General features: G+C 34.7%; 1 protein-coding gene across 7 annotated transcripts in view; it reads left to right on the top strand.

Annotated features, from left to right (window-relative positions):
* LOC106869944 (annexin-B12) overlaps positions 1-12,397 on the top strand; it is a 214,203-nt gene that overhangs the window by 83,585 nt on the left and 118,221 nt on the right. For 4 of the 7 annotated variants that reach the window (XM_089338826.1, XM_089338823.1, XM_089338821.1 and 1 more), the window contains 2 exons: positions 526-570; positions 2,841-2,981. In XM_089338826.1, coding sequence (XP_089194952.1) covers positions 526-570; positions 2,841-2,981 — 186 coding nt within the window. Of the gene's footprint in view, positions 1-525; positions 571-2,840; positions 2,982-9,674; positions 9,714-12,397 lie in introns of all 7 variants that reach the window. The other 3 variants (XM_089338824.1, XM_089338822.1, XM_089338819.1) reach the window with 1 other exon arrangement.

Below are 12,397 nucleotides of genomic sequence, written 5' to 3'. Positions count from 1 at the left end.
CCATCATTTGCAGTTACAGGTTTATGGTATCTTGTGTAAACATGTATATAAAATGTATTATGTACATGTAAGAGACTGTAAATCCACTTTAGCTATATAACTGTATATAAAATCATGTATGTTCAAGATAACTCCATGCAAATGTCCACATCTATCAATAATGTATGTTGGGAAGAATTGATTTGCTTCTTTAATCACTCATTTGCTTTTAGTCATGTATATTTTATTAATTCTGACATTTGTTTGCATGGGTCTAGTCATTATTTCACATATATATTTTACACATACTTGTTTATATCTGTGCCAATCTAATTGCTCAATTGACTTCATAAATATTCCCTTGAATGCTCCACTTAAACTTGTACCCCTTCCCTATTCAGAAATGCTAATTTATTCATACTTGTTTATTCATGTTACTTGTTCTGGCTTTTCCTCCATGTTTATGCTATATTTTCTCAGTTATACTCCCAGTCCCACATATTTAATTATATCTGCATACTCAGTTTTATTTGTTTCTGTTTCTAGCTGGCAGTTACCCTGGTGGGCAACCACCTTATGGAAGTAGCCAAGGTAAGTTTCAAGTCATTAAATATTATCTATCCATCTCCTTTCTGGGCTTATTGTAGAAGCCATGCAGTTTCTTCTCATTTCTAATTTCTATCTGGTATATTGTTTTCAGTGATGTCAGTGGGCCTTCTATCTTACACAAAATTATATGTGCAAATGAACTAATGAGAGAGATTTGTATAATGAGTATTTAAGCTAGCTAACAAACATAATCCATTTTAAAGGTTAAGAAAATTTCTCAATCTGCTAGTATAGCCTTAAAATTTTGGATATATTTCTAGTTTTAATGACTGGATATGCTTTCTATATTGTTTAATATGCTTAAATACACACCTAGAAAATAGGTTAGATATAAAGTTGTACAAATACTCTGTGATAGTTGTACTCACTGAAATAAATGTTGTGTAGTAAATCAGGTCTGTTCAATTGAAGCTTTTCAACAGTGCTAGGATTTTTATCCAAAATTACACATATTTAAGACTTTTGCTTTTATTAGATGTGATTTTTACCTTCTCTAATGCAGACTGAATAAAATTGACCGAAGACTGATTACTTCAAGAAGGGAAATTGATGCAAACATTTAAGTTCATTATTTTGCAGAAAAGTTTGACCTGTTTTTTGAGATCACTTACTCTTTATCTCAGAACATAAGAGCGACTCTTGTGCTCTTTTTCCTATCGCCAAGTGAGACCATAATCCGAGGTCTCTGTCAGGGGTGTAGCCAGCCCACTTATGCGTACCTTTCCTTCATTGGACACTAAACTCTGCTTGCGAAGACCTGTTGAGGCAAGTGAAATTGAAATTGAACCAAATTTGACGACTAGCACCCATGCCAACCTCTCCTTCATTGGACACTAAACTTAACTTGCGAAGACCTGTTGGGGCAAGTGAAATTGAAATCGTGATTGAACTGAATTCAATGACTGGCACCTGCGCCAGTGGAGTGCTAACAGCACTGTCCAAGCTTGATCGTTGCCAGAGCAGCTGTCTGGCTTCTGTGCCAGTGGCACGTAAATAGCACCATTTGGACGTGATCATTACCGGCCTCGCCTTACTAGCACTTCTGCCGGTGGCACGTGAAAAATCATTCAAGCGAGGTTGTTGCCAGTGCCACTGGACTGGCTCCTGTGCAGGTGGTACATAAAAAACACCTTTTTGAGCGTGGCCGTTGCCAGTACCGCCTGATTGGCCTTCATGCCGGTGGCACGTAAAAGCACCCACTACACTCTCGGAGTGGTTGGTGTTAGGAAGGGCATCCAGCTGTAGAAACTCTGCCAAATCAGATTGGAGCCTGCTGCAGCCATCTGGTTCGCTAGTCCTCAGTTAAATTGTCCAACCCATGCTAGCAGACGTTAAACAATGATAATGAAAGAAAAGAGCAACCAATTATAGAATATTCAAATGTTTGGCCACCGCTATTGAAACCATACCAGCTGGTATCACAACTACCATCACTAACTGTCAATTCCACAACAGTTATCATCATCATCATTAAAAACCTTCATTATTACACAATCTCTTTACCAATATGACTTATATCCCCACCTATTCAATAAAACATTGCAAATTAACTAATATCAGTGTTAGTTAATGCCATCACCACTGAGCTAATGCTAGCATGGGCATCTCCAGAGAGATTAAGTTACTGGTGTCTTAACAGTGTTTTGTTTCATTGCTATAATATACTAATGAATATATCTAGTTTTTTGAAAGGAAACAGTTGTATATGCACATTTCAATTCTTGTTTGAATCTTCATTAGCAATTGCACCCTCCTTAACTATCCATTGCTTATAAATGTTGTAACTTACAGTGTTTGTTAATAAGTCCATAGATATGACATATAATTCATTATTACAATGAAACAAAATATTATTTATGCTCTGTTAATTTGATGTTCAATCTAGCTGCCAAGAAAGTGTTATAAGCAATATGTTGGAGGGTGCATAGTTACTGAAGATTTGAACAGAAATTGAAACATGCATGCACAACTGTTTCTTCTATTTCTGTCCATGAACAAATTGTACAGACATGTTGTTTACAGTCTTTGTTACATAGTGTTGGCTAATAAATATAGATATATTCTATTATACATGTTAGCAATTAAATGAAATGTCATATAAGTTATGTCTAGAACACAACTGATTGAGAGAATTGACTCTAAATATTGAAGTGTTAGTCCAAGAGTCAAATATTTGTCTTGAAATATAGAAAATATGATTAGTTTTGGTGATTATTGTTCTGTATTCTTTATTTCCATTATTTATTTTACAGGTTATCCTTCACAGCAGCAACCTGGGTATCCACCTCAACAAACTGGGTATCCACCTCAACAAGCTGGGTATCCACCTCAACAAGCTGGATATCCTCCTCAACCTGGGTATCCGTCTCAACAACCTGGATACCCACCCTCTGGTAAGTGTATTTTAGATTGAATTTCTGCATGTATCGATATTTTCAAAAATTTCACTGGGTAGAGACTGAGATTTTTACAGGAGTTTTTTTTTAACATATTTCCAGTTTTACATTTGTCTATAATTTCTAGCAATATATTACCAAATATAGTATTGATTATAACTCAAGATTAAAACTTTACAGTATGTATTTCTTCCGTCTATGTTGGGAGTTTAGGGCTAATTTTTCTCTTCTGAGAGCAGCAAAATAGGTACCAATGATATACTGAGCATTTTGATAAATAGCATGGAATATATAACTATATTCTTCACATTCTGAGTGCAACTTTTCTGCAGGTTACTAACCTTTCATTTCAATGGTATTGATAAAAGAAGTGCTTATAAAGATTGATTCAAGTGACTATACCACTCCCTGTGACCTTTTAACTTAAAAGTAAATAATATTAGCTGATATGATTAAGAGCACTACTTCCTTTAGAAATTGTTTGCTTGTACTTAGTTCTCAAAAAGGTTGAATATCTGAAGATCTGAACTGCTGATAATGAAAAGTGCATTGTACAAATTCATTCAGATTTCTTTGGTATATTAAAATTTTGTTACTTGTTGTTACCAGTGAAACTTCATGATGTTTCAGTTAACTTTCTTAGCTGTGATATGTGACACTCCAGTAATTTTGGCATGTTTTATATCTTTGTTAGTTTGGTTTGGATGAAGGAACTATGCCCATGGTTCTTGCAGGTCCTCCAAGATGAATGAGAGTGCTGTTAATATTCTGCACAAACTGTTACAACTTGAGAAAAGATAGCTGTAAGAGAGAATTCCAAAGATATTCCCTGAAATAATCTGGGAAGAAAGGACTGGGTATTGTGTTTTGTGCTGATTTTGGAGGGGGTGAATTTGACACAATAAGGAAGATGAGCGAAGAGATGAATGAGTTGAGTGCATGAATAGAGAAGGCATAAAACTGACTAGCTCCAAGAGGCCATTGTGGTAGAAGAGGCAGCATGAAGAGTGGGTCAGTAGCTGGTGCATGTTTTTGAGTGAATTTATATCAGTCAGTTGAGTAGCCTTTCTCTGGGTGTGCTCTAGAGTGTCTCTGTGTATTGATAGCACTGTCCCAGTTGTAGGAGTAGAACTCCTTTGTGAATTTCACCTGAGCTTTGAAGATAGGAAGGTCAGTTTTTGAAATGCAGTCTGTTAAGGATGAATGTACATTAGAAGAAATTTTCAGTGATAGAGAGGCTTGTTGGTCATATTTAACAAGCCTCTCTAGTTTCTTGTTGGTCATATTTAAGCACAGCAAAGTTTAAAATGGTTTCTTATGTGCAATAATTGGGGTTTTTTTTTGTATTGCTGAAGGAGACAAAATTAGTATGACCCAATAGGAAGATGTTTTTGATGTCTCTGTGAAGATTTAGTATGAAATAGCTATGTTACATGTGGATGATCCTTTGTGGAATGTAAGGTAAGTTTGAAACACAGTGTCATGTATGTTAGAACTGGCCTTGTTGATGGGGATGCCAAATAATTCATTAAAGTATTACAAGAAGAGTGTTGGGTACAAAACTGAACCCTGGTGTACGGCAAAGTTGATAGCAAGTGGGAGAGAGAAAGAGAGCTATGTCAACACCCACTTCTGATACGAAGTCACTAATCCAAGAAATGAGACTTAAGAATTCCTTGTGGAATGGGAAATCTTAGAAGAAATTCATGTACCAGACATGGCCAAAAACTTTTGCTGAGGGCAAGGAAACTGCTTTCAGCAAACTTTTTGATAGCAAGAGTTTATTGGTGAGTGAAATCCGGTGCTATGATAGCTGTATTGCGGGGGGAGGGGGAGTCATTAACAAATGGAGAGAGATTTAAGGAGTCAGAGAAGGTTGTAGTTCATGGCTGTCCTCATCAACCTTGTGATGTGAAATTGAGTGTTACAAGATATTTAGCTGAGTCAGTGTCATTGACCATTTTTGGAAATGGAATATACTGTAGTGTGTTCCTCAAGATTGGTATGTATTCTATCATGTATGTGTGTGAGAAAGACTTGCTCAGACCTAGAGGTTCTCATGTCTTGAGGCAGTCAAAATGCGCCAGTGATTGTGGTTCCTCGCTTCTCCGTGTGTCATTCTATGTTTTATCAATCAGCTGCATGTCCATTTTGAACATTTGGTGCCAAATCAATATTGAGCATCCTCTCTGTCTCTTCCTACTGGTTTTCTGCTGAAGGACTTGATTGGCAGGGCTTTCATGTTGGAATTGTATTATATTTGTGTGTGTGTGTGAGAGAGAGAGAGAAAGAGATTGAAGAGTGTGGTGAGTATAGGGGCTAGCTGTGGAACCCATTATTTAAGAGCAATGGAAGGAGTATTGTCAGCACTGTTGGCCTTGTTGGTGTGAAGTGATTTCACACTTGGCATGATTGTGTACATAATAGTAAGTCTGGTGTAATGGTGGAAATTGAACCAGTGGTTGTGAAATTGAATTGAATGTAGGCAGTGAATGTGGAGACAGTCTCTGAGGAGATATTACTCACAGTTGTGTGATACCATAAAGGCATATTTCATGGTTGAGGTTTAAAGGAGTTGGGATGTTAGTTTTAAGGATAGGGGATTTTCTTCCAAGTGTTGAAGGTCATGTTTTTTGCTTGAGCATCTGCAGTGCAACTATTAGTGAATTACCCTCAGTTGTTCTGATGCCAGGGATAGTTAATATAGTAAAACTCCAACTGCTTGGGTGTAAGTATTGTGTTGTATGTGGATGTGTGATTATAGTTGTAACAAGTAGTGGTTGCATGATTTGATAGGCCCTCCGTCAGTTATGACAATGATGGTTCCAGTTGATTGGATCAATGGAACAGCCTGCTCATGAAATTAATGTGCAAGTGGTTGAGCATCCACAAACACATGTATCCTTAGTGTGGCCCTTTGAAATACAGCTACAACTCACTTCTGACAGCTGAGTGGACTGGAGCAATGTGACATAAAGTATCTTGCTCAAGGACACAATGTACTACCGGGAATTGAGCTCATGACGTCATGATCATGAGCCAAATACTCCTTACCACTGAGCCATGTACCTTCACAGGTGTAGAAGGAGTCATGATCTGGTAGAGGTGGGAATGGGAAGGAGAAAGAGATTAAGGGTTTTTGGAATGTCTGTATGTCAATCAGGAATGCACAGAGGGGATGAAAGTTGATGTAGAGAGTTAAGGATTGCAGAAGTTTCAGTTTCTGCATCATTGAGCTCTGTACAAAGTGAGATCAGGAAGAGTAAACAGAGTAATATAGATGTTGTTAATATAAGAAACAATATTATGAAAGCATTGCTGGAAGGAGTCTGGAGAATGGCAGAGGATGCAGATATATTTGGAGGAATGGGTGAGGGAGACTTTCAGCTAGAGTAATAAAGCCTTTGTAGATGATATCCAGGTAAGTGAGGTGAATGACTGAGAGAGTGGAATCTACATATGTGTAGATACTACTTTTAATGTGAAGTTTAAATGAAGAGTGGGCTGTAAAGATGAAGTACAACTTAGAGTTGAGAGATTTGTCTCAGAATTGAATTGGATGTGTTAGTAATAGATGATGTTGGATTGGATTCCACAGATGTTAGAGGAAAGAGAATTGTTCATTGAGCTTAGCTTTTGACATGTAGGGTGGTGTAGAGGGTGTTACTGCATTGTAAAGTCAGAGTAACTCTTTATCAAGAACTTGGTTTGAATACTTCACTAAAAGCACAGAAGGACCAGATGGTGGTGGTATTAAACAGGAAAGAATGATGTACCTACCATCCAAATGACTTAACCACAGAAAGGCTACTACACTCTAGGAAGCTGTACTGCATAACAAGCAATATTACCATTCATCTATATGCTGATATTAGTATCATTTATTCAAGGGTCAGATTATAAGATGAAAATGATGTCACCATACTTTTCTTTTCCATTTATTTTGCATTTTTTTACTAAGTCCAACATAGATGTTAAGATACTTTTGGTCATTCGTGATGTTACCCATCCATTAACATGTAAAGCCATTAAAATGTTTCCATAATATTGAAAAAGAATGGTAGTACACATATGCTTTTTAAGGGGATCCAAGATTGGTTCAAGAAAAGGGAGGAACAACCCACAACTTATAGGTTCTAGCAGTCGAAAGCATGCATCAAAATATATTTAGCTGATATTTAGTGATATTAGTGTATAACTGCTGGTTTTGTGATATTTCCAAAGCAGGTTTAGCATTATCATAATTATGAGACTAATTTATGAAAAATACACCAGATTAGAATAAGGAAAAAACACTTTGCTTTTTGCCAAACATATATGCAATAATAAATAGATATATATATATATATATATATATATATATATATACTTCTTTCCACTATTTACCAAAAATTATAAACAGTAAAAATATTAATTAAAAAAAAAAGACAGAATAACCCTGGTAGATATTTAGATTATATTGATATTAAACTGTAAATTGTTATATACGTCATAAGAATTTAGAAATTTCAAGAAAGTGTGAAATAATTTGTTTTTATCAGTGGAACACAAAGTAAATAAAGCTATAAATGATAGTCTGTGAATATTGTTTTTAAAAGCCTTTGGACAGAAAATGTTACTTTTTGTGGAAATCTTGGTTGGTGCATGTGCATTGATATCTTTTGTGATATTTGTGTCAAAGTTATGTCCTGGACATGTTTAGTAAGAGTTTGTAATTAAATGGCAGTTTATGGAGAAGTTTCAGTAAAAGTTGTATTGTATGTGTATAGTGAAGTCACCATCTTATCTGTGTTGTTTGCTTTCACTCATTGACACACAGTGTGGGATTAATATTGATTTTGATTAGGTTTATAGATTCTGTTAGTATAGTTGTTGCTAAGCAAGCCTTGTCAGCTCTTCTCAATCTGTATTTTAGCTGAAGCCGTTATGCTTTTATTGTTGCAGGTGTGTTTAGATTTATACCTTAAAATATTTTGTTCCATTTTAAAGTTAGAGTTTTGCTGGAGTTTTACTTCTTCATTAGGATACATCCTATGTGTGGAAATTATATGATTAGAGACTTGTTAGTCTTCCCTATAATTATCACACACAATATAGACTTATAGGGTGTTCGGACTAAATTTAACAATTTGCACAAAAGAAAAAAATATGCAATATCCTATCCAAAAATAAAATATCAATTAAATTGTGGCTGGAAGATAACAGTTTACTCAATGTAGCCAACTTCAGCTCCTCCCAATGCCTCAAAACAACTCTGAACCAGGTTCATGCATTCCTCACTGTGTCCTTGGGAAGATCTTTGAACACCTCCTTGATCTTAGCCACCAACTTGACCTTGGTGTTGCAGGCTAAGCAGTTGATGTCTTTCGGGAGAATTAGGAGTCCAGATATTGAGGCTGGTGAAGTTATAGAAATTCTCCAACAACCACTTCTGACTTTTTCTGATGGTATGGCAAGGAACCAAATACTGCTGCCCCACATATGGCCTTCCAGCAGCAACCCTCTCCAGCCAGGATTTGACCATAGTCTCCAGTAGCTTCGTATAGCTGTCTGAAATGAGCCTAAGGCCCTGTTGAAAGATGTGGGGTGACATGACGTCACCCTCACAAGAGACACACCCAAAGACCATTACAGTTTGGGGGAACTTGGTTTTCATGATGTCCATGTCACATCTTACAGCCTTTACCGTGCTCACAGAACATTGAGCAGCAGTCATGATGTCAGTATTTTGATACCTGGTGTGAATCATCATGATACTGGCAACTCTTTTCCAATATTCAAAAGGCTTCCAGTTCTCGGTTAACTTTTTCTCAACTACAACTTTAGTCTTTATGACTTCCAACAGTATTGACTGCTCACCAATACACCAAGCTGTTCCTGAAAGAAAGGAAACAAAAACATCAAATTTAGCTCAAATATCCTGTAATAACAATCCTGAACAAATGTTTTACTCTAAAATTATGTTTCTACAACATAAATTCCACACAAATGCAATCATGTACATGTTGCTTATTGTATAAAACGTTTGTAGTTGCATACTTACACTTGACGTGTCAATTATATAGGTGGGTTGTGGATTGGCTTTACCTGTTTAAGGGACACTTATTTATTCACCTCTCAACTACACTTCACAGTAGCTATTTAGCCTGATTTACTCACCTGCATACAAAACATCCACTGTTATTTTAAATTGCATATATTAAACTCCTTCAGAAATAAGACCAGTTTCACTGGTTAAGAAGAAATTTCTGCTCTTAATGTTAATACAACTGTCTAAATTTCAAAAATCCATCCAATGAATTCTGTTGCTGTTTCTTTGCTTTAATTTAGAATGTGGCATAATGTTTGTATGATTGGGATGTTGCAATACTCATCATAGCATAATTTTATGAATTCAAACCTCACAACCGACAAGGCATTTTGTTGTGCCTCATTACTCAAGGCATATGACTTCTAGCCTTAGTCTGCTTGATCAACAAAATATTTCCATTTATAAGTTTTCAAAGGATTTCTACCATTAACCATTTGTAAAATCAATTCTAACATCATGCAAAATGTACAAATTTACAAAAGTATTTTTACTGTTTACTAGAGAGGTAAACATTCCTTACTTATGATTGACATGTTATATCCATTTTTTTTTGTTTGAGAGGCTTTAGTACCCTACATATTCACTATTCGATTTTCTAGTGTACCCTGCTCAACCTGGGCATCAATACTACAACCCTGGTAAGTGGTAAAGCCCTGTTATATTCATAAGCACTATTGTCATGCTGCATGTTAAGGTTTATGACATGATTTTTTTTTAGTTTGATTTACCAGTTCTTTCTCCATTCCATTTGTTTTTGTTAGTATTGTTATCAAAACCATTACTTGTAGTAGTAGTAGTAGTAGTAGTTGTTGTTGTTGTTGTTGTTGTTGTAGTAGTAGTAGTTACTGCTACTGCTGCTGCTGCTACTACTACTACTACTACTCATTTAGAAGAGTTTTGTTGTTCACTATGTTTTCATTGTAATTGAGCATAGTTTCAAGTATCTTGCATGAATACAGTGTGTTGTGTGTATTTTTATTGCATTACTAAAGCTATGTTATATATATATATATTATGTACTACCTAATAGTGCTACTTTGTTATGTTCTGTGTTGGATAACCCTGAGTTGTTGGTTTCATATATATTTCTTTTTCTCTTTTAATGGACATTGTTACTCTCTGTTGTTGTTTTTTGTTTTTTTATATCTCTTTAGAGTTATATCTTTTGGTAATTTCTCCTAATTCTTTTATAGTTTGGTTGGAATTAATATCGTTCTACCTGGAGATATTTTTTTGGTTTAATGGTCATTGATTCAACTGATTTTCATTTATGCTTCTGTTATGTTCCTCTATTCTTAATCTATATGAATACATTATAATGTCCTGAGACCTATAGTAACTTTCTTATGTTGGATTGTTATGTATGCAGCCTCCAGTTTTGTTCTCCCTGAATATATATTTTGTTTGTCTAGAAACAGCATATTTATATACTGGTATTACTTGCTACATTCTGTTCTAACACACATCTAGTCTCTGTATAGAAGGCTTTAGCCTAGTGTGGCATGCAGGAGCTCCTTGAACTCAGCTTTGAGCTCTGAGATTAAAAACTACTGCTGCGTTGTACGTTGGTCAATTTCTGCCCTGCTCAGTTTGTTATATTGATTTTGTACTGGCACATGTTGCTACACTCTGTTGTAATTTCTTGTTAATTTTAAATGTTTTTACTTAGTCATAGTTTCCTTGTCCTCTTCTATGTTATATTTATTGGAAATAACAAGTGTTCCTTATATTAAGTCATTATAAAGTATTTTATAATTGCCTACTAGCTGCTTTGAATATAATTCTATAGCTACAAAAGGCCTATGCATCCTTATGTTCAAGGCAAATATACTCCCTCAGTGTGAGTTTGAAAAGATTAATATTTTCTAATCTTCATTGAACTATTTTCGATATTTTATTAATTTGAGAAGCTGTTTCCATTCAATCTGTGTGATATCATATTGCTTCTTTTGTCTAATTCTGATTGCACTAAGTCAATAATATCCATTTCCTACTAGCTCTTTTCTTATATATTAATCAAAACTTCTGAAATAGTATTGTGATTTTGAGTTCTCTCTACTAAAACTTTGATATTTGTCATGCTGACTCTTAGGTCATTGAAACTGGAACCATATTTCTAGTTTTGAAACTTGATTTTGATATTATTCAAGGAGAAGCATATCATCACTGATAACCAGTCCAAGATGTGTGTTATTGCTTTAAGAACTCTCAGCTTCTATTCAGTGTTTCCCTTCTTTTATTCTGTTATATAACCAGAAGAAATATTTGTTCCAATTTAAACTCAAAAGCTTACAAATGAAAACAAAGCAAAATCTTAGCCTAAGTTGTCGCAAATTGAATGTTTTTTTACATTATTAATTATAATTACTAATACCAGAAAGAAGTTGTGTTTTGGGGAGCATATTTCTTATACCTTTTGTTTATCAAATAATTTTGTTTTTCATAAACCCTCTAGTTAGCCCAGCATATGTCATGATGAATAACTGGGTCATATACTCATTATCCAAATAAATTACTAAAAATATAATTTCTGATAAACAAAAATATAACATTTTTTATTTACTTAATTATTATCATTCTTGTTACTCTTTTGTTAACAGGTTTTCAATTAAATTGCAAAACAATAATTTTAGACTGGTTCTTTTACTAATATATTATGTTGTTTACTGATATATTGTTAATACTGGGATACAAATAAAAGGTGAAATTTTTGTCTCAGAACTTCTGATTTCAGGTAAATGCAGTGAAATGTAAAAATATTAAAATTTGTTTTAATATTTTCATATAAACATGAGTTTTAACCATTATTCAGTTTTGATAAATATCAAATGTCAATGAAGAATTATGCACATTGTTGGATTTTCATTTGAATTCATAAAATGGGTTTTCATAAAGGTAAAGTAGCTTGAAGGTCTGAAATTTGTAAAATGTTTAATTTTCTAGTTGTCTTCAAACACCCACACAACACACCTTTCACATGCCTACACACTAATCCCCTCACACTCCCTCTCTGTCTTTGTTCAATATCAGTCCAATATAATAATCAGACTTTGTTACCCATCTTAATTTCAGTTATATGAATATTAAGAATAGAAAAGAAAATAAATTCGAGTGAAGTATTTTAAGAAAATTTCTCATATTTAAGCAATGTCTAATATTTATTTCTTGAAATGATGTTGATATTTTCAGTACTGCCTCTTGTGCTTCAGATGTGTATTTTATAGAGATTGGCTTATTCCAACAAACTTATTTGCCTTTCCTTTGGGGTTTTTTCTCTTTGGCCATCAGTGATGTTGCAGCAGCTGCTCAGACCAGCAGATGC

Source organism: Octopus bimaculoides, chromosome 21 (assembly GCF_046866305.1).
Source record: "Octopus bimaculoides isolate indiv1 chromosome 21, ASM4686630v1, whole genome shotgun sequence".
In the NCBI taxonomy this organism is placed as follows: Eukaryota; Metazoa; Mollusca; class Cephalopoda; order Octopoda; family Octopodidae; genus Octopus; species Octopus bimaculoides.
This window is presented reverse-complemented; position numbering and strand designations above follow the sequence as displayed.